Here is a 24,196-nt window from a genome sequence, read left to right on the forward strand (position 1 = left end):
ATGGCAATGCAGAGGTTGAATTATGTCAGTTAAAGACTGGAGGTCTACAAACCAGTTTGGATTTTTTCCAACAGCCCAAGTGGTAAGGGCTTGAACTAGCCTCCTGCTCTGGGAATGTGAAAGGCTAGGCTGGATGTAAGAGACATGATGCAAGATAAACAGACAATCCAGAGTGAAGTACATACAGGAAAAGAGGAAGCAGGATGAAAGGGAACTGTGAAGTTCAGATACTGCAAGAATTATGGGCTCCATTCTACAAAAGAGAAAATTGGTTTAGGGAGATTACCCAACACAACTGAGACCAGATAGCTCCTAAGTGGTAAAGCAGATCATTAAACCTAGACCTTTCACCTCTTCAGTTATTTGTTTTACTATACTACACTTGACTTCAGTTTCAGACTTAGTAAATTTGAGGTGAAAGCAGCATGAGATTAGGAACAAAATGTTAACAGAAATAGTTGAACGTACTTAACTACGAATAGACATTGCCATTTGTATGGACAGTAGCAGGGATGTTTGTACTACTGGGATCTAGGCATCTATTTATATATTATAAATATAAAAATTATATTTAGATATCAGGACTCCATTACAGATTTACTGAATTATATTATCTGGTGTGGAACTTAGACATACATATTAAAACAAAACAGAACAAGAGCCCCTACCCAATGGATTCTGCTATGGGTTCTGGTTAAGAATTTAATGGTTAAGAAGGTAAACCATTGTTCAATGAAATGTTTGTTCATGATTAAGATTAATTCAAAATGATTTTGTAGGCCCTCTTGCCTTTTACCTCTTAGGAGCACAAAATCCAGATTTGAAAATCACTGTCATATTTCAGAAATATATATATATTTATCCTTTATTTTTATGTTATTACTTCAATTTTCATCACATATTTGTTCATCAATAGGTTTTGATGGACTTTACTTACTTTCAGTCTTACAGATGAGATTGCTCCTTCTAAAAATCAATAAGAGCCTGCTGATTTTATTTATTCTAATATGAAGGCACATGAAATGAATATGGCCAAAAAAAGGTTGAAAAGTAAGCCTGTTTTTCAAAAGACTAGATTGTCAATTGAAGCAGAAAATTATATTCAGTGCATTGGATTTATGCATTGTTTTAGTCTTCTCCAACCAATTTAGAAATGCACTTTCTTATAAAATTGAGATTATTACAGATCCTGTGCTGAGCAGCTAAAATAATGTGTCTATGCCAAGGTCATATCTTAAAAGTTTGGAAGAACGTACTGCAATTGAATATAAGTTCATGAGTGTACTCTACATAATTTTTTGACATATTTCAGTAACTTTATTTTTTACCTAATATTGTCTTAATTTTTACTTTACCTTTGACAGTGTTTCATACATATTCATTGCTTAAAAGAAATTAAGCAGACATTATTCTAAAGTCAGTATTGAGTCTGGTAATGAAAGTGGCTAAGTTAATTAAGTAAATGGCAACCCCCACTGAACTTATTCAAAGCTATTTCCCCTCATGATGTGTTTTCCTGAATAAATGATGCATAAAAATTAAACATTTATTCTCGATTGTTCTATATCAGCCTCTGAATTGTTACTTTACATGTTACAACCTGTCGTATTATGAGTAATTCTGAGATCACCTCAGTTTAATGGCTGCAGATCAAAGAGAAAACCCTCAAGGATCATTTAAGCCATCATTCTTTAAGAAAAGATTTTTTCAGTGTTCTATCAGAGTCAGTTTATTGTTGGTATATAGTTGGTAACACTGTATTGTATAATTGAAATTTTCTGAGAGTGTAACATAAATGTTCTCACAAAAAAAAAGTAAATATTTGAGGTAATGGCTATATTAGTTAACACAACATGGGAATCTTCACAATGCATACATGTATCAAACCATCACATTATACACTTTAAATATATTATGATTTTCTTTGTCAGTTATACCTCAATAAAGCTGAAGAAGTTTTAGAGCAAAAATGAAACTAAACTAATTTTTTTTTTTTTTTTACGGTACGCGGGCCTCTCACTGTTGTGGCCTCTCCCGTTGCGGAACACAGGCTCCAGACGCGCAGGCTCAGCGGCCATGGCCCACGGGCCCAGCCGCTCCGCGGCATGAGGGATCCTCCCTGACCGGGGCATGAACCCGTGTCCCCTGCATCGGCAGGCAGACTGCCAACCACTGCGCCACCAGGGAAGCCCTAAACTAATATTTTTAAAGTACAAAAGTAGTATTAAGTCATAGATAACCTCATATTTTGTCAATTTGTTTTTGTTTATGCATCCATAAGAAATAATAGAGTTTTCAAAATAAAAGGAAAAAAACACACTCATTTTAGCAGTACCTGTATCAAATAGATGTTTTTAGGATTCTGAATAGAATTGTTTTCTATACTCAACAAGGATGAAAGTATAAGCAAAAGTATTGATAGATCCAGGTTTTGTGACACGTGAAGCATATTCTACTTGGGTCGTCTTCTTTAAGTCAAAGAATACAACAGTACAAATACAAAATTAGGCATGAACATGAGTATTTAGTTTCACAAAGAAAAATATTTAGTTGCACAAAGAAATCATGACAAATTTTAAAAGAAGCTGACAAATTACACATATATCACAGAATTGAGAAAAATAGCACAATATTTTTTAGCAGTTAACTGCTCTGTAATATATAATTCTCTGTCATACTTCTTTCCCTATCTCCCTGACTGTACCTTCTTTTAGCATCTCTTCATGTGAGAGAATCAAAAGATAATGTGGTCTTTCCTCTAGCATGGTTAATTAAAATTTGACCTTTATTGTTGAGAGTTGAGAAAAGTTTCTTTCACATTCAGAATTCATTATTGGTGATGTCATGTATATTATTAGGATTATTGCCAACTTTAGGAAGACCCTATCAAGTTTCTTTCACCTAAGAACTATAAAATGAGGGATCCTTTCAATTTATCTTGTACAGTGACTACTAAAGATTTTCAGTCGAGCTGTACTGTACTCTGCTTCTAGGGAACACTCAAACTTCATCAGAGTGAACAGGTAGCTTGCAAATAAGTCAAGGACTATTTATCCCTGCTTTTTTTAAAGAAATGGAGAAGGATAATGTTAGTTTAAGTGAACTCAAGAACAGGACCTAAGACAAGCAATTGAAAGCAGGAATGTTGATCCTCAGAAGTAGGAGTGAAAGAATAGGGTCAGTGAAACAGAAAAGGGGGAAATCCCAGAAAAAGTGCTCCCACTTTTGGAGAATCCTCTGAGGTAAAAAGTAAGCAGAGAGATGCTGGCAATGTGCAAAGGAAATATCCATCACACCCCAGCTATGTTAGAGGTGATGCCAGCCACCAAGTATGTGTTACAGGTGAGATATTTGGAAAGCAAAATGGGCTCTGTTCATGCTATTACTAAGACGTGGCTGCTTAATGGCTTCAGGTCCCCCTTTCACTCTTCTTTGGAAGCCTACTTTGTTGTAACTCTACTTAGAAGTATTTGTCCCTATGGAGTAAGTTCAGTACTCCGTATCATGGTGCACAAAACTCTTCAAACCCGGCCCATCTGCCACCATTTTATTCCATACTCCCTTCATAACTAGGGTTGCAAGAATTAGCAAATGGGCAGAAGGCCTGAATAGACATTTTTCCAAAGAAGACACACAGATGACCAACAGGCGCATGAAAAGATGCTCAACATCGCTAATCACTAGAGAAATGCAAATCAAAACCACAAGGAGATATCACCTCACACCTGTCAAAATGGCTATCATCAAAAAGTCTACACATCATAAGTGCTGGAGAGGGTGTGGAGAGAAGGAAACCCTCCTATACTGTTGGTGGGAATGTATATTGGTGCAGCCACAGTGGAAAACTGTATGAAGTTTTCTCAAAAAGACTAAAAATGGAAGTACCATATGATCCTGCAATTCCACTCCTGGGTGTATATTTGTAAAAATTAAAACCCTAATTCAAAAAGGTACATGCACCCCAATGTTCATAGCAGCACTATTTACGATAACCAAAACATGGTAGCAACTCAAGCGCCCATCAACAGATGATTGGATTAAGAAGATGTGAGCTACACACACACATGCACACACACACACGCACAGAATGGAATATTAGTCAGCCTTTACAAAGAATGAAATTCTGCCATTTTCAGCAACTTAGATGGGCCTAGAGAATATTGTGCTTAGTGAAATAAGTTAGAGAAAAACAAATACTGTATGATATCACTTGTATGTGGAATCTAAAAAAAAAAACGAATGTATATGCAAAACAGACTCACAGATAGAAAACAAACTTGTGTCTACCAAAGGGGAGAGGGACAAATTAAGGGTATAGGATTAACAGATACAAACGACTATGCATAAAATATATAAGCAACAAGGATATCCTGTATAGCACAGGGAATTATAGGCATTATCTTGTAATAAACTGTAATGGAGTATAATCTACAAAATAGTGGACCACTGTGCTGTATATTTGAAACTGATTCAGTATTGTAAATTGACTATACTTCAATAACAAAAAAAAAAAACCTGAAATGGCCAAAAACTTCATTCGGGCCAAAAACTTTTCTGTAAGATGTTATGGAAAAACCTGAATGAACTTTCTGGCCACCCCATAGAACAAAATTATAGAAAGCCCAGATTTTTTGTACAAGTATGTACCAAATGCTACCCTAAATATCACTAAAAAGTCTCATTGTTTATTTGAAATTCATATTTAAAAGGGCATTCTGGGTTTTTTTTGGTTTTTTTTGCCATACACAGGCCTCTCACTGTTGTGGCCTCTCCCGTTGCGGAGCACAGGCTCCGGACGCGCAGGCTCAGCGGCCATGGTTCACGGGCCCAGCCTCTCCGCGGCATGTGGGATCTTCCCGGACCGGGGCACGAACCCGTTTCCCCTGCGTCGGCAGGCAGATTCTCAACCACTGCGCCACCAGGGAAGCCCCGGCATTCTGTTTTTTATCTGGCAACCCAAGTCATAGGTAACTCTGCTGTTCCCTACGTACTGTGAAGCTTGGGCCAACATCCCACCTTTCATGGGCTGCCCAAAATGGCTTTTGCTAGTTTAAGCACTGACACACAACTCAGATAAGGGCTCCTCCGTGAAATTATCCTTTCCCTCTCTGCCATTTGTCTCTCCATTCTCCTTCCAGGTGACATAGGCCCTCCAGACTCCATGCCTTCAGAGTGCTTTGTGTCGGTCTTCATTAAAGTACCCATCACCTGTTAATTTAATTATGTGGTTAAACGCCTGTCTCTTCTTCCTGAATAAGTGCTCATTGAAGGAAGGAATGATTTACCTAGCTCACAGTCTGGCATATAAAAGGCCCTAAATGTTTTTTTTCTTTTAGCCATGAATCAGTCCAACTGTTGTTTTGAATGATTGAAAACAATTTCAAAACTTTTTTTATTCATGATTCACCTGTGAAAAATAGAGATTAATGCAGTCTAGAATCCTGAGCAACTATGTAAAAGTGATGATAAAGAGCATGACTTCAAGTTTATAGTTCTAATTTTAGCTGCAGTTTGTACAGACACGTTAGAAAAAGTCACAGTACCTTTTGTTTTAAAAGTCTCATCACAATGAAAAAATAAAGACATTCATCCAGTAGAGGTGCTCTAAGAGGCAGCTGTGTGTGTGTCTCAGAAGAGTTTCTATCTCACTTGTAGCCTCTGGGGAATGAATTGGAAATACAGAAGCTAAGAGCAAGGTCTGCATTTGCCTTTCCAAGGAACATTTCTTTCCCTTTGAGTTCACAAACAGTGTCTTGATGCCCCAAAACTTTGGTTTCCTTCTGTATCTCAGGACTTGAGATACTCTGGATTTCCCTAACTCAGTCTTGAAAGTGGTAGCTTCCAAGGCCTGACAATGACTGTGTCTCAGATCTCTGTTGGAAACTAGTGCCTAAAATGTTGTCAAATCATCAGGAATGTAGCTGCAACCTTAGCCAGAGCCAGGAAATGCACCTCCTGCACCAGCAAAGCCCTTGGGCTGGACAAAATTGTTGGCCATTTGGTGTCGGTCATTGCACTAGATCCATTACACAGGTTTTCTGGCAGGAATCCCAGCTTTGGAGGAAAGATGTTTAAATCCTGTAAATAAATGACTGAAGCACCATAGCAGTTGATTGTGTTAAGCCTGTATCCAAAATCACTTTGTGAGGCTCTATTATATTGCTCATTATCTTACTGTGAGGAAGCTTAAGCTTACATCTGCCTCGGGTGACAAGGTATCCCATTGTCATGGGATTTTCCACATTTTAGGTCTATGTCACAGACTTCTAATAAACCGTCAGAGAACATCTTTTGTATTTGTGCGCATCCAGGTGTCAGACCGACACAGTGTTTGTCTCCTTTAAAGTCAGTGACACACTCAGGACTGTGTACATTTCTCCGTTCTCTGCCAGAGGTGAAATTTATTCATGGAACATTCAAGCTAGAGAAGGCAACTCAGAGCTAGTCTAATCCAATCTCTGCATTTTTCATTTGAGAAAATGGAGTTCCCAAGATTTTCATTGAACGACCCCAGATGATACAAATAGAGGCAGAGGTGATATTAGGACCTGAGTCCTCTGACTTCCTTCTAGTGTCCTCCCTCCTCCCCATGCAGCATTGATTCAAACTCCCTGACTCACTTCCCTTTCCCAGACACATGCCCCTCTTGCTCCTTCCTCCCCTGGGTTGTGCTGCTCAGCCCTACTGCACGGGAAGCCACCACTGTGCTTCCTCATCTGAGATCCAGGAATGGACCCCTAGTCTGTATCTCTCTCCCCTCTCCTTTTCCCTTTCTCACGTGACAGTAACATTATCCATGGATAGCTGGTCCTTTGTTCAGTACCTTCCCCCTCAGACAAGAAGTTGATAAAGAATAGAGTTGCATGGTATGCAGTCTGGGGACCAAAAAGTTAGGACAACCAGTGATGTGCAAATGAAGCTGTACAGTTCTAGTTTCCAGGCCCAACATGGTTAGAAGACAGTCCCCAGAGGCCTTAGCATGAGTGCTCAATTAAACATGGGGGCCAGAGAACAAGGAGATGGAATTAATACATGTGAGGTTGCTTCATCCCAATCAGTGTAGGAAATATTCTGGGGACAGCTGGAGCCTACTGAGACAAGCTAATAATTTAGTGCTCCTTCATCCCGCTTGCTTAAAATATTTCTTCAGCCTTTATTTAGCGGAGGCAAGAAAAAATTAATTTTTTATTCATAAAAATACTTTACCTCTTATTTTTCTTAAAGTAAGGAATTTAGTAGATTTACTTAAAGTCACATGCCTTATTTTACATATATGGATTGTCTTTCATTTAATAGTTTTCTGCCATTTCTAGATGCATAACATTATTCTATACCAGTGCTGTCCAACAGAAATATAATACAAGCCACATATGCGATTTTAAATGTTCTAGTAGTCACATTAAATAGTATAAATAAACAGGTGAAATTAACTTTAGTAATATATTTTATTTAGCTCAATGTATGTAAAATGGTATCATTTTGACATTGTAATCGACATGAAAATATTAAGATACTTTGCATTCTTTTTGTTGTACTAAGGCTTTGACATCCACTATGTATTTTACACTTACTCCCCATCTCTATTCCAAATAGCCACATTCCAGGTGCTCACCAGGCACATGTAGCTACTGGCAGCATGTTGACCAGGGCAGTGCAGTGCTCATCAAGGCTGAGAGTAACTTGCAGGATATAATAACAATATTAAAAAAAATTTTTTTTTGGCCTTTATGTTTGTACCCCATTTCCATTTTTTTTTAAGTTCTTTATTTCGTTTTCTTTTGCTTTTTTTCTGAATCACATGAGCAAATGAAAGGAATTTAAATAATAATATAGCTAATTCCATCTTGTTGAGCATTTACCACATGCACTGTTCAGGTTACAAATTTCCGCTAACTGCCGTTGCAGGCTTCAGCTAGCTGTTCCCCGCTGGATGGCCAAGCCAAATCAGACATATGCACATACTGGCCACAGACTTCCTCAACAACAAGCCAGGAGGATTGTGGATTTTTAATCATTTCCAATGGAGGTTGCTGTCTTCATACATTTTCAAAGTTAGGTGAAGAGTTTGCTGAGGAGACGTGAATTAATGGATGCTACATTTTTAAAGTGTTTTTTTAATTTACATTGAACCTCAAGCACCTCCCTCACTAATGCACCCCTCGAAGCAGCTCTGGGAGACAGACAGAGGAAAGTACTAGAGGTTAGAAGTACTGGAGGTTGAGCCACAACTCCTTGGTCATCTAGAGCAGGGGTTGGCAAACTCTGTAAAGGTGCAGAGAGTCAATATTTTAAGCTTTGTCGGCCATAAGGTCTCGGCAGCAACTATTCAGTGCTGCTTTTATAGTGTAAAAGCAGCCATAGGCAATATGGAAACAAAAGGGTTTGGCCAGAGTCAATGAAAAATTAATCAATAGTCAATCTGAGAAAGAAATGAACATTTTTTTTGGAGCAAACCTGAGGATTATAGCTCAGGAGACAGTCTTTCAGAGAGTTCTGAGAATGGTTCCAAAGAGGTAAGGGGCAGGGGTTGGGCGGGGGGTGGTGAGCCAGTATATATGTGATTTTGATGAAGGGGTACACGCGTTCAAGCACACATCTTGGTAGAAGGTTACTGCTATTCACAAGGAACAGATATCTTAGTGAATGGTTTTAGTGCTTTTCTAAGTATGGGAAGATGCAAGAAACTGGGCTCATAAGATTTTCTCCTGAAAGTATCTAACTATCTGAGGGCCATTTCTGCCAGTTTTCCCCCAAATGCCTCATCCTGATCTTCACCCTGAGTTCCTTTCAGGGTACTGTAGGTCAGTGACTGCAGTAGCTAATGACCTGATTCTTGTAGAACTGGATGGTCAGCAACATTCTTTATTTTACAGTCCCCTCTCTTTGGGTCTTAATTTCGACCAAGTTTTGGGAGGTGTTTCGTGACCAATTTATCCCATGGTGCCAGGAATGCTTATTCCCAGGTCAGGCAAGCATTTCGTTGATAGGCCACTTAATGTGTTATTGCTGGACTAGGTCCTGTTAATAGTAGCCAACAGCCTCTGGACCGCCTGTTTTACTAGTCTGTTGTGGTCCAGGAAATGGTTTCCTCTTCTTTGCTTCTTCCCATATCTAGAGTTACAGTATTGCAATGATTGATCTTCTAGAACTGTATATTGAGTCAGCCGTTTCAAGTCGCTAAGTCATTATTGTTTTCATCTGAGGCTCAGTCACACATTTGATAATACAAGAAACAATAATCCTGTAAAATAGGCAGAATACAACTGCTCTAACTAGTAATAGTAATACGGTCATAAGTAAATATTTAAGCTAAGAACTTAATTAGGTGTAGCCCAGTATCTCCCCAGGTCATGTGACCCAGTCTGTTCTACACCAACTACTGTCTTTAAGGGAAATGATACTTTGGCTTTGTACATAAAGTTCAACAAAGATGTCTGTACATACAAGGCAAGTGATGGCTCATCATGACCCCTTACAGGATTGAGAAAGGAATGTTATCTTCTAAGGAGTTATATGGCTGGCACCAGAAAAAGGAAAGTGGATCTTTATGATTGAGCAGGTATTTCTGCCATTGGGGGGGGTGGGGTCTGGTTAATGCATAATTCAGATTCACAGTGAACACTAGAGGGCAGAGAGGAGGACCAAATGGGCAGGGAAAATTTTTATGTTTAAATTTTTCTTGTCTTGCCTTAAAATATGAATGTTATTTCATCATCAGGTCCCAATAATATTTTATTCATGAGCACAAATTTGAATTTTATTTAATTTCATTTAATTTTCATGTATCATGTGTCTTTTGATTTTTTGTCAGTTATTTAAAATGTATAAAACATTCTTAGCTCTCAGACTGTGTGAAAGTAGGTGGGAGCTGGATGTGAACCATGAGCCATAGTTTGCTGCCCCCTGCCCTGGACCCTTGTTGAAATGGGCTTAGAGCAAAAATCCTGGCAGAAAAGTTAATTGTTTTGGCCCTGACTTCTGCCCAGGTTTCTTGGTTTTTTCCAAAGAAATCAAATTTTCTTGTCTTCTTCAAATTCCTTTCTGTGCTCTGTTCTCTTCTGACTGCACAAAGGGACCCATCCGCTTTCAAGTTTTATTCTCTTTCCTCATATTGTCTGCACACCTAGTAAAACTTCAACTCGCCATATGCCAGTGACACATCCTCCCATTTTTGTGTTCAAAACCAATAAACTCCCTCCTTTAGTATCACCATTTCCAGGAGTAACTATTCTATATCATATTATTATTTTATTTATCAGTAAGATTAAAACTCCCAGGGGCAATGATTTTCTTCAGTATCAGGCATGTTTTATTTCGTGGGTAATGCAACATGCATTTACTTCACGGTATAAATAACAATAATGCATCAATTTGCAACAATGAGAAAACATAAATGTGAGTCATGTGGATTATATCATTTGTTACAAAAATACTTTTTAATCTTGATATTTTTTAAACATCATAATAAAATGATTTCATTCGGCAGAGGGCAGAGATAGGACTCCTTTTCAACGTGCTGAATTTCTTTCTTTAAAGGAATGAGTTTTGGAAAACAACAAACAGTCTAGCCAGAAAATGTTGAGATGAAAAACAGCAGTCCATTGTCATGTCAGCAAAACTATCAAATGTGTTTATGTATTCGAATACTCCTGGATTAATTATTTTCTAAAATATTTTGTTCTGCTTTAAAACCATGAGGATTAATAAGTCTTTTAGATGCATCAACCCCAAAGCAAGTACTGCAACATTGCTTGTAGCACTGTCCAAAATAACTTTTTGCAGTGATGGCTTTGTTCTCTATCTGTGCTTTCCAATTCTTTGTGCATTTTGAGCACTGAAAGTGTGGCAAGTACAGCTGAGGGACTGATTTTTAAATTGTACTTAACTTTAACTGATTTAAGTTTAAAGTTATATTTAAATAAAGTGGTTTTTATTTTTCAATTGTTTTTATAAATTCATTTATTTATTTTTGGCTGCATTGGGGCTTCGTTGCTGCGTGCAGGCTTTCTCTAGTTGCAGCGAGCGGGGACTACTCTTTGTTGCGTATGGCCTAGGAGAGAGGGGGAAAGAAAAATATGGGGTTAATTTGTAACAACACATTCTGTGGTGTGCACGTGTCGTATTTACATTTTAACTTCTTTGTGAGTTTTATCGTCCTTAGGGTTTAAACAGTATATGATCAAAATCACATTATGGGGCCTCCCTGGTGGCGCAGTGGTTGAGAGTCCGCCTGCCGATGCAGGGGATACGGGTTCGTGCCCCGGTCTGGGAGGATCCCATATGCCGCGGAGCAGCTGGGCCCGTGAGCCATGGCCGCTGGGCCTGCGCATCCGGAGCCTGTGCTCCGCAACGGGAGAGGCCACAACAGTGAGAGGCCCGCATACCGCAAAAAGAAAAAAAAAAAAAAAAAATCACATTATGTAGTAAAGAGTGTGTGGGTAGGTGGACAGTTACGTGGGTGTAAATCCCTATAAAATCCATTTAGAAGATAAACGATAGCTATTGAAGTTTAGACAAATCAGTTCCACCAATTCGCTTTACTTGTCTAATGCCTGTGGGTGCCATTATAGGGCTTGTTGCCTAACTTTAGGGAAGGTTCGAATCAAGGTGAACAGTCAAAAAATATTTTCCATGAACTATGTGTATTATTAAGGATTATTTTATCATGAAGTTAGTTGCTTTTACTGCAAACTAAGAAATTAATGAACAAGAATACTGCCTGTGAACACCAAGGTTTATTTAAAAACCAATATGGGTTTAGTGTGGTAATAAGGGCAGAGTTCTCCAAGGACTGCAAACCTGTTTATTGTACATCAAACTTTACTGACTTTGAAATCTCCCTAGAAGTGTTCACTTACCTCATCATGTATTATGCATTTCAGATCTTCAGCAATAATAACAAAATTCAGGTCTGGTAATGGAGTGGTTATGCAATGAAACTAATATACACTGTGATTTGATACAGGAGACTTCTGTTACTTTCACTTAAAACTAGAAGCAGTATAGGAAATATAGATCTTTAAACATTGTAAGTAATAGCCACATACTTTAAAAAGAAAATCCACTTACTTGTAAAGTAAAATCCCAAGAGTTATGCCATTGGGAGGGTGACTGTCCTAAAAATGAATTGTAATTGGTCACTTTAAAATTGTATATGGATTTATAATTTTAAAATGTCTGGTGGCATATAACCATAATGTATTTTTTTGTTTTATATTCTTTATTCTTTTATTAAATTTCCAGAGGGAAAGAAAATAAATGACCTCCTAGTGAGAGATATTTTACCATGAGACCACTTGTAAAAAATAATTGAGTTTTGTGCCTGAGAGTATCTTTCCTAAGTTCTGGTTCTCTAGTAGCTTTAGTTTATTGAGATAGAAAAATATTCAGGGTGAAATGAGGTCTCCAAATATTTCATACCAAATGTATTTTATCCAAAGGAAGGTAATGTTCTACATGAATTATGTAATTGATAGTACTACATTTTGGAAGTTTTTTTTTTTTTTTTTTTTTTTTTTTGCGGTACGCGGGCCTCTCACTGGTGTGGCCTCTGCCGTTGCGGAGCACAGGCCCCAGACGTGCAGGCTCAGCGGCCATGGCTCACGGGCCCAGCCACTCCGCAGCATGTGGGATCTTCCCGGACTGGGGCACAAACCCGTGTCCCCTACATCAGCAGGCGGACTCTCAACCACTGCGCCACCAGGGAAGCCCTAAATTTTGGAAGTTTAAAAAACTTCCAAGAGAGTAGTTTTTAAGATGCCTTCAGAATGCACTGTTACTTAGCTTTTTTCAAGGTGGATGAGTATTGGCAGTGAAGGTTTATGCTTAGTCATACAGTGGATGACTTGAATCAACTAAAAAGGCAGTAGATTTATGGATAGTATATAGGGGAATGGCCTGAACAAAAGTAGTTACTAGGTATGTCATCACTGAATTAATTGAATGTTCCTGCGAGTGCTGTAGTTAATGTAAATCTAGTCTTGTCTCTAGCTCCAGAATCCATGACATCAATATAGCTAACAAGAAAATATGTCAAGATTTGAGTCTTCTACGTGTGTTCCTTAATCCTCTTGACTTACCAGATCCTACCCTTTCATACTTCTGTGTTCTCCAAATCACATTTCATCAGAGCAGCTGCCAGGCAAGACCTGTTCTTGCTGTTCTAGTGAGCTTGGGCATTCACACTTCGACTAAAACAAAAAGAAGAGTTAGAAATGTGACATATGTGAGAACATAAGTACTTTGAAGAGAGCTCTGCTTTTATTTGTCAGCTTTGCCTTCTCTCTTCTGTGTCGTATTAGCAAAAGATTGATTGGTTTGTGTGATTGTTCATTTAACAAATGTTATACCATGTAAGGGAAGGTGGTCGGGGTACACAAATATATAAATTCAGTTGTGACTGTGTGTGTGTGACGTGTGGTTGTGTGTGTGTGTGTGTGTGTGTGTTCAAGCTTTCTTGGAGAGGTAAGGGAGGAAGATACAAGTTGAAAGAGAAGAGTAAAGTAAAGAAAGAAAGCAATAACTGACAGGATCTGATGAAGTAGCACAGATAATAAATGCTACAGAATTTATTAGAAAGAATAATTATTTCCATCCAGAGGGATCAGGCAATCTTCTCTGAGGAGATGGCACTTTCATTACCCAAAACATGAAGGATGGAGATGGGTTTTATATGTGTCATTAGGATAGTTTATTGAGGGAAAAGAAGACATTTTAATGGCAGAGTAGACGATGACCGGGAAACAGAAGGAAGAAAAGTCAAGGGGCATAACAAGAACAATGAAGTCACCATTTTCACCAAAATGGAGTTTTGTAATTAGAAAGATGTGAAGAATGGTAGATAAGGTCAAATTGTTGCAAGCTATTTTTTCAAAAGGCAGGCTAAAGAATTTGGAGAAAATTGTGAATCAGTCCTATGATTTAAGCAAGAAAATGAAACAACGAGTGGCAATTTTGGAAGTTGAATTTGGTAGTTGCAAGGGCAATAGGACTTTATCATCCCACATATTTTCAAAGTTATGAAGAAATTGTAGTAAGATCCAATCAGTAACTAAAGGAATTTATTTCAGGAAATGCTATGAAAGAAAGTAGACTTTCTTTTGTACTCATATCAGTCTCTTTTCTCAAAGTTATATATTAAAGGGAAAGGGAGAGAAAATAGTACAGTGGTTAAGAGCATGTGCTTCTAAACTTCACTTATTGGGTTCAAATCCTGGTTCAGTTACCTACCTCTTATTGGCTGTGTGACCTTAGGCAAGTCACTCACCCTCTCTGTGTCAGTTTTTCATGTGTAAAATGGGGACAAGAGCAGTACCTACATCATAGAGTTGTTACTACTAAATGTTGAGATATCAAAAACACTTAGAATAGGGCTTCCCTGGTGGCGCAGTGCTTGGGAGTCTGCCTGCAGATGCGGGGGACGCAGGTTCGTGCCCCGATCTGGGAGAATCCCACATGCCGCGGAGCAGCTCGGCCCGTGGGCCATGGCCGCTGAGCCTGCGCATCCGGAGCCTGTGCTCCACAACGGGAGAGGCCACGGCAGTGAAAGGCCCCACTTACCGCAAAAAAAAAAAAAAAAAAAAACACTTAGAATAAAGCTGGGCACACTGTTAAGTACTGCACAAATATTCTGTTTCTGTAGAAGAAGTGTACATGTGTACTTATGTAAAATAGTCATTTTCTTATTAAAAAGCAGTACATATTCATTGCAGAAAAATTAAAAATACAACTAAGAAAAGGCAGTCTGTTACCCAGAAATTGCAACTGTTAAACTATTGGTACAGCGTATATTTTTCCATATCACTAAATATTTATCTACAGCACTTTTTAAATGGCTGCAGAGTATTTCACTGGATGGATGTACCATAATTTTCAACGCATACCCTGTTGGTGAGCATGTAATCTATTTTCAGTGTTTTGCATCTATCTATATATGAGGCTATGGCAAACATTCTTATAGTTGAATATACGTACACATCATTGTCACCTTAAGATAAACTATTAGAAGTAGAATTTGTGGTCTAAGTCTAAGAGTGTGTTTATATTTGGATATGTACTGCAAAAACTCTGCCCCATTCACTCCCAACCCCAGCCCTCAGGAATATTCCAGCATACTTGCTTACCAGCAGTGTATGAGAAGGGCCAATTCCCTGAACTACTGTTATTGTATGATACCACCATTTAGTAATATAAGATAAAATTTTTTAAATCATTGCCAGATCAATCGATTTGAAGCTCACTGTCTGAATTTTGTTCCTGTAGTTCCTAGTGAAGGTAAACAGTTTAATAGACTTATAGGTACTGTACAGCACAGGGAACTCTGCTCAATATTCTGTAATAACCTAAATGGGAAAAGAATTTGAAAAAGAATAGAAAAATATAGACTTATACGTCAGTTATAGTTCTTTCACGAATTGTCTGTTTCTGATCTTTGTTCATTTTTTTTTCATTTGAGCATTGGTCTTTTTCCTATTGATCTATGACAATGGTTTTATCTTAAGAGTGTGAAATTATATAAGATGTATTGTTTTTGGTTTTGATTTTTCTTTTGCTTATTTGATTTTTTATGTTAGAAAGTTTTATATTGTAAATTGAAGTTGATCTCTTTATGGTTTTTAAATAAAAATTATAGCATTTACATCAAAAGTAAAAGAACATTTTTAAATGAATAACAAATCTACCAAAATATATGTTACTTATTGCAGTTATATGAAGATCATTTAATCGTGACTTTGGATTAATCAAAATCTAACAATTTATTCAATAAGCAATCTAATTTATCTAGTAGTCTCATATAATAGAGTCATGAATTAACAAATATCAAATAGTAGTTCTTTGGTTTTCAAAATATGTTTATATTTGAAATATATTGAAATACATTTCATTTATATTGTTTTATATTAAAGTTGACATCTAAATGTGTATCTCATTAGTGATAATACGCATTAATGGTATAGACTGTTCTCACAAAAATGAAAACTTCTGAAAAGTGTGAATTTTAATACTCCATTTATCAAGTAATATGTTAGATTTGGAAAGATAGCAGAACATATGTCTTGGGAGGGAAGAGAAAAAGAAGGAGTAGAATTTGGAGTCAGGAAAACCCAAATGTTTAAAGCCAAGTTTTTTCACTTACTAGTAAACTTAGGAATATTATTTATAGTTTTGAGCCTAATTTCCTCATGTGTTAATTGAAAGGAATGAATACTTTTAAGGCTTTAAAAATATTTTCATGAAATCTTTTAAATTGAAGGAAAAGAAACACATAAATAAGAAGTGCACAAATAATAATAGAAGTTGATGTATTTTTTAAAAAGTTTTCATACCCATGCTCCTAGCACCCAGATCAAGAATTCGAACATTACCCTAGGAGTCTCCCTCATGTTTCTTCCCAGTTATTAACCCTTTCCCAGCTACCACCCTCACCCAAGGAGAAGTACTTTTCTGATTTCTAAACACCTCTATTAGTTTTGCCTGTCTTTGAAATTAATATAAATGGAATCATACAGTACCTGTATATGCTCTTATGTTTGAATTCTGTTCATCATTATTTTTGTGAGATTCTTCTATGCTATTGCAGGTACCGTAGTCTGTTTTCTTATTCTCTTTTAGTGTCCCATTGTGTGAATATACCACAGTTTATCCATTCTACTGTTGGTAGGCATTTGGGTTGTGTCTAGTATGAGGCTATTATGAATAATGCTGTTATGATGTACATGTCCTTTACTGCATGTATGTGCATTTTTGTTTAGGATATACTTGAATTAGAATGGCTGGGTCATAAGATATGTGTGTGTTTGGCTTTGGAAATACCACCAGTTTTCCAATGTAGTTTACCAATTCACTCTCACCAGCAGTGTATGAGAGTTCCAGTTGTTCCACATCCTCATCAAGAATATGTAGTTTCATTCTTTTTCCTTTTAGCCATTCCAGTGGATGTGAACTGGTACCTTATTGTGTTTTTATTTGTGAGCGCCTGATAATTAAGAGTCATTTATATATCCACGTATGTGAAGTTCTTGTGCAAATCTTTTGCCCATTGGAGGGAAAAAATAGTTACCTGTCTTTTTCTCATAGACGTCAGAGTTCTTTGAATACAGCTTCTTTGTCAGATAGATGCATTGTGAATATCTTCTTCCAACTTAGGCCTTGCTTTTTTCTCCTAATGATATCTCTTGATGAATGAAGTTCAATATATCAATCTTTTCCTTTATGGCTAGTGCTTTTTATATCTTATTTAAGAAATAATCACTTACCCTAAAATCATCAAGATATTTTCCCATGTTTTCTTTCAGAAACTTTTATTGTTTACCTTTTACATTGAGGTCTACAGCAACCTAGAATTAATTTTTTTGTGTACAGTATAGAGTAGGAGTCAAGATTCTATCCAAATAACCTGGAACCATTTATTGAAAAGATCATCCACAATCCACTTAACTAAAGTGGGCACCATTGTCGTAAATTAAGTAAATATATGTAGTCTATTTGTTCTCACAGCCATACCACACATAATTAACTATAATAAATATTGATATCTGCTTGTAAACATTCTTAAACTTTGTTATTTTTCAAAATTGCCTTGGATATTTTTGGCCCTTTGCATTTCCATAGAAATCTTAGAGTTGGCCTGTCAATTTTTATTAAAAAATAGCTGCTGCAATTTTGTTAAGGGTTGCATTGAATTTACGCACTATTTGAAGAGAACTGATGTTCTTACAGTATTGGAACTTTTAATCGGTTCTTTCAGTTGGCTCCTTCCAATAGAGGAACAAGGTATATTCCTCTTTTTGCTTAGGTTTTCCTTAATCTCTCAGTAATGTTTATAGTTTTTAGGGTAGATGGCTTGCTTTTTGGTATGAATTACCAAATTACTCCCTACAAATGTAAGAATTTATCCTAAAATGTAAGAGTGCTTACTCTCCAGAATTTTGACAAATAACCTTTTTAAAAAGCCAGTATAATAGACAAGTGATGGTATATCATTGCTGTTTTAATTTGCATGTGATTGATTACTTAGTGGTTGGACTTTTCTCATTTATTGGTTGTTTGCATTTTTTGCCAAATTCCTGTTCATATTCTTTATCCAATTTTCCAGTAGATTTTCCATCTCCATTCTTTGAAAGATCTTTTTATATGTAATAATATTACCCTTTGTCTGATAAATGCTACAAATATTCCCAGTTGTCATTTGTTTTCAGTTCTGCTGCCTTAATTTCTAGATGAACAATACAAATGTTATATTTAATAGTTTATCCACATTCCTGTCACTTCTAAAGGGCTTCCCCACACCAGTATTTCATTCTATTTCTGCTTTATTAATTTTTTTACACTTAACACTTTAATTTCTCTAGAATATTTTTGGTGTAAGATATGAAGTCAGTATTTAGTATCTGTTCATTTCTAAAACAGTCACCTCTATTTATCTTAATACTAAAACTTCTACACATTTGAAATTAAAATTGAAAAATTGAAAGTAAAGGAAACCTAATCTTGTGTGAAATTAGGTCAAGATTTGGTTAGATACTAAATTAACACATAAGGGAACTGAATGTGTTTAAGTGTTTTCTTTCACCAGAGGGCACATGTTGTATGAAGAGCATGGTTTTTTAATACTTAAAAAGATTATTAGGAAGAATGACACATTTTGCTAGTAAAGTATTTCTGTCCATATTTTGATAAGAATATGAAGTAGTAAATATAACAGTAAATTTCTTTAAAACACATAGAAACTGACACAAAACTTACTCTTATTTTACATCATAAATTAGTTGTATCTGTTATCTTTTCCATGAACTATGTAGAAGAAGCCCTCAGTTCCTGAAGACTGTTTTGAAGGGCGGAGAGGGAGCACAGAAATTATGTGCTAGAAGATCTCAAATTACACCTTATCATTAACTAAGTGATGTTGTCCTGGGAAAATAATCAGAAGATTTTTGACTGATGGCTTTAGACATGTTATATCCTGTTAATCATGATTTGTTATTAAAATATATAAAGTATAATTTCTCACCACTACTTTTTGGTGAGAAGAAAAGCTAGTAGTTTTCCTATGTAAATTAACTTATATCTTATATCTTTGCAAAGGTAATACATTTATATTTTTCAAAAATTAAAAAATATAGTGAAAAATCCCCCACCCCATCTACCATCTGCCCTACCGTCCCCAAACATTGATTTTAGATCCAGAAATATACCTACAAGATGAATTCCTAGAAGTAAAAAGTTCTGGGTCAAAGGTTATATGCATTTGATAGATATTGCCAAATTGCCATCCCATTGGCTGTGTATAAGAGTCTGAGGTTTCCACAGCCTTGTCAGCATAGTGTGTTATCAGTACAATAGTTGAAAGTTTTAGATCTCTCATTGCGGCCAAAGCGTAACTTCTTTTTGTATGTTTAAAATCCATTTGTGTTTTTTTTTTTTTGAACTGCCCTTAAATTTTGTCCTATTTTCTTTTTGGTTGTTGGCCTTATTCATATTAATTTGCAGATGGTCTCTTATGGGTTAGGAAAATTAATACATTATCTGAGATGTCTGTCACGAATATTTTCTTTCATAATTTGTCATTTGCCCTTTAACTTTGCTTTTAGTTTTCTTTACCATGCATAAGTTTCTGATTTTTATATAGTCCAATTTACTAATATTTTTGTTTTTTAATTAAAGCTGTTTAACCTGAGGATAAAATTACTTTTTTTTATGTCGTTGACTACTCTGGACATGTATTGCTTCTTACATTGAGAAAAAAAGAAATCAATCCTGAATCTGGAAATTGTTTTTCTTTCATTCAACAGATATTTATTGAAGACCTATCATGTGTAGGAACCTAGTTCATCCAGAAATTAAATGTAAATAACAAACTAAATAGTATAAAGTAAATGCTATGACAGTGGGAAACACAAGGTCTGTGAGGCTGTATCTAATGTAGGTATCATAACTAAGCTGAAAACTACTTGTGCCCCACAGTCTAGTTATAAGTGGTCATTTAATTATTCCAGATGTTAGTCAAATCTCACCCATTGTACTGTTTTCTTTCGGGGGTTGTTCTATCTCTATAACCAGGAAGGGATGAGTTAGGAGGATGAGAAGGAAACCAACAAGCTTCGCTAAAAGTTATCCAGATTTCTGCACTTATATATAAAGCCTAAATGAAACGTGAACTGTTTGGTGATCAGATATAAAAATGAGTTTGCAACTCGATTTTAGAGATTTTAGGAATGTATGATGGCTATTATTTCCAGTAGCTTCAGAATCTAGAGGCTCTTAGATGCTGTACATTGAAGCAATAAAATGCTTTTCACATTTACTTGTGAGTAGAAAATGATCCAATAAAAATAAACTGTTTAGTTCCCTCCTTATAAATGCTGAAAAAGATAAGTTGAGGGCATTATTAGATTATATATTATATGCATGGAATTATATTTGTGGTATCAGCTATAACACACTCACATACGCATATTGGATTGGCCAAAAATCCGTCTTACGGAAAAACCCAAACGAACTTTTTGGCCAACCCAATAGATGTATAAATATAGTTCAGCACTGTAGATGTCCTTATGGGTTAGAACTCATGAAATTCAAATAGGCCTTCATCTAATAGTATGTTTACTTGGCTTTATAGCAGGATACAAGTGGGACAAAGCAGATACAGTATCATGATTAATTATTCATGGGCAGACATTCCATGCTACCCACACACATTGCTTCTTTTGATTCCTTATCCACACAGGGAAAAGCTGCCAGGGGTGAAAACCAGAGTTTGTGCAGGTCACTTTAAATAGAAGCCACAGCCTCTATTTCCCTTCTGTCTTTTACTCCATTTTAGTCATATAGGCCCAAGGTCCTAATATCAACTCACAGCTTCTCCAATCCAGGCATAGTTCTATACAACAAGCAAGCCAGCCCCAGCATTTCCCATTCATCTTAAAGTTAGTGTCCCAAGGAAACATTGTTGTGGGAACCTAAGGTCAATCCCAGGCCAGCCTGCATCAGCCCAGGCTAGATGTTAACCCTTTACTCATGCATTTGCATGCATTTTACAAAATATATACAAATGTACTCACAATATATTTCAAAATACATGTCCACATATAATAAGAGCTTATATAATGTTCTTTCCCCTATAAATTAATTGATTGGTTATTTTGTCCACTAATGTATCTCCTTTTCACCCTACAACTCTTGGGTCCAAATAAAGCATATAATGCTCACTAGTTAGCTCTTTTAGAAGTTTCTGAAACGATTGGTCCAAAGTATGGGGCATTGTTTAGATGATGTGCTACTATATTAGTATGCTTATCTAGTTTACTTTTTAAATGTTTTCTATTATTACTCATAATATCATGATAATATATAATAGATGCATATTGTAACATTTGTGTTCATATTACAATGTAATATTATATTTATATTATTAGTAGAGTATAATTAATAATATCATAAAGAGTTGCCATTGCCAGTTCACACTCTTTATTCCTGCGTACCTGTTTTAGCCCTTGATAATCTGAAGAAAAAGGCTTTACTCTTGTTTATCTGTCTCTCTGCATACACTTGAGTTGGAGCAATAATCACTAACATTGAATGATTTTATTATCATTCACTATCATGCAGAATATTGCTGTAAACTATTTACATGGATTACTTTATTTAATCCTTACTATGACTCTATGAAGCAGGTACTATCATTGTCCTCATTCTATAAGAGGAGGCATTGGGAGTTAAAGAAAACTTGGCTAAAGTGTTAACAAAAGGGATGGAACTTTTTTTTTTTTTTTTTGGCCACGGGGCATGCGGAATCTTACTTCTCAGACCAGGGATCGAACCCATGTCCCCTGCAGTAGAAACACAGAGTCCTAACCACTGGACTGCCAGCGTATTCCAGAGCCCCAATTTAAAACCAAGCAGCGTAACTCTAGACCTCACAATGTTGAACAGCATACCACACTGCTTCCCAAGTTATTTAGGGTTTTCAACCAGGGATAAAATTATAGAAGGTTATAAAATTGGGATAATAGTATCTGTATGATAGAGTTGTTGGGCAGATTAAAGAAGACAATAAATGCGAAACTTCCAAACACTGTTGCTTGGCACATAGTAAGCCCTTAATAAAAACCACTTATAATCATTCCATGATAGTTTACTCTAATTCAGATGTTCTTTTTACTTTTCATTCCAATCATCTAATTCTGTTTTACTTGGTTATACTTGGTTATACTCGCAAACTACAGATCCCAAAAATACTTACCTCACCAGTCTTCTTTGTACATAAAAGAATTTCCTTGTACAATTTTCCTTAACATAAAAGAAAGTTAGAAACAAGTATAAAGGCAGAGAGTCTGGCATATAATACACAAGACACCATTATGTTTAGTGAATGAGTGGGTAAGTGAAGAATACACTACTTTCATTGGTCGGAGTTGGGTGTGCATTTGTGTGGGTGTGTGTTTTGTATTTCAATAAAAGGCTTATTGTCTTCAAAGTATAGAATTTTGGAAAGACTATTAATCGATGATTTGTAATACATGAATTAAATCCTAATGTGTAACACATGTATGTAATCAATATCATGCTGTTAAAATATCAAATTCCATACATTTCTATAACATTTCATAACAAATAGCTTTTGAAAACATTTCTTTTTCCTTTTTCTTTTTAAATCATGAGACTCTTTTACCTTGTTTTTCCCTGTAGGTTTCTAGAGTTTTACCTGAGAAACAAGGAGAAATTGAGGCTCACATAAAAGACCTTGGACAGCTTGAAGAGCAATTAAATCATCTGCTTCTGTGGCTGTCTCCTATTAGGAATCAGTTGGAAATTTACAACCAACCAAATCAAACAGGACCATTTGACATTAAGGTAAAGACTTTTTGCTCTAAATATTATTCTTCAAGAGTGGCAATATCACTGAAATAAATTTCTCATTTGATATCATCATCACCATCATCGTTTTATAATGCTAATAATAATAATTATTATTGAGTAGCATATTTTGTTTTTTCTTCTGGCATTTACTAGCAGTGATGTTTCATTAAACTCATATCACCAGAATGTCTTCATTATACTTGTTACTACGATCCATTTTCCATCCCTACTTAAATTGTACTTAATATGTTTGTAGACTCCTTATCTAAAACTGAAGTCATTTTGGAGACTAAGTGCCTACAAAGTGAAGTATAGACTCCTTAGTAGACATTATAAAACCCTCTCAGACTGACTCCAGTTTACCTTGGTATCCTCTTATTCTGCCAACAATCTCCTCTTGTATTCTAGATACAACAAATTATATAGTATCTTTATATGCATGTGGTTTCACGCCATGTCTGTGTGCTTGATCTTCTCTCTTCTTTAAATGATTTCTGTCTCATTTTTTGGCATGATGAATTTTCCCTCCATCCTATAAGACTGAATTCAATGTCATTGCTTCTTCAAAGCCTTCTTACATACCTCTAGTAGAGTGAAAAACCCTTTTAGGATTGCTTATAAACCTCTGTATCCATCTCCTATAGTCTTTGTACATTGATTGACACTTAAATTTTAGAGACCTGAGTACCTCATCACACTGTTCTTTGAATGCAGAGGGCATCTTCTTACTTATCTGCCTGTCCCACTCATTTCTGAACACCCCCATCCCAGGGCTCAGTGTATGGTGAGTACTTGTTAGCATTTTTAAATCAATGAATAAAGATGTTAATGAGGCACCCAGAATGGTAATGAGATGCTATAGGTAAGCTTAGGGCTCCAGACAAACATGCCAATTGGACACCACCATCTCCTCCTCTTAGTGTCCCTGTACACATTGATTGTTCCTATCTTTTCTCCCTTCCCAGGAGCCCATTTCAAGGATTTGTCCCAATAGGATTCCTTTTTTTTTTTTTTTTGCATCTCCTATGGGCCAACAACATTAAGTGGCCAATCACATAAACCAATTCAATTGAAAGCACAGCCTGTTAATTAATGTAATGATGGGTAACTTCAGACTAAATAAGTTAAATAATATCTTTGAGAAAAGTTTTTTTCTTTTAATTCATTGACCCAAATTATTCAATTTATTTGCTTTCCAGGACTATAACAACCTAATGGTTTTATCACTATCTAGTTGGTGTTTTGCTAGGAGATAAGGATAAAAGCAAGTGTGAGGATCTTTTAGAGAAGAGTTGATGAACATTTAGGAAGGATGTACTTGAGTGAGGAAAGGAGAGAG

At 36.2% G+C, this 24,196-nt stretch overlaps 1 protein-coding gene across 2 annotated transcripts in view; it reads left to right on the top strand.

Annotated features, from left to right (window-relative positions):
• DMD (dystrophin) overlaps positions 1-24,196 on the top strand; it is a 2,087,389-nt gene that overhangs the window by 1,313,008 nt on the left and 750,185 nt on the right. For both annotated transcript variants that reach the window (XM_081221405.1, XM_081221404.1), the window contains exon 48: positions 22,687-22,851. In XM_081221405.1, coding sequence (XP_081077531.1) covers positions 22,687-22,851 — 165 coding nt within the window. The remainder of the gene's footprint in view (positions 1-22,686; positions 22,852-24,196) is intronic.

The sequence above is a fragment of the Mesoplodon bidens genome (assembly GCF_964165515.1).
Source record: "Mesoplodon bidens genome assembly, chromosome: X".
NCBI classification, from domain to species: domain Eukaryota; kingdom Metazoa; phylum Chordata; class Mammalia; order Artiodactyla; family Ziphiidae; genus Mesoplodon; species Mesoplodon bidens.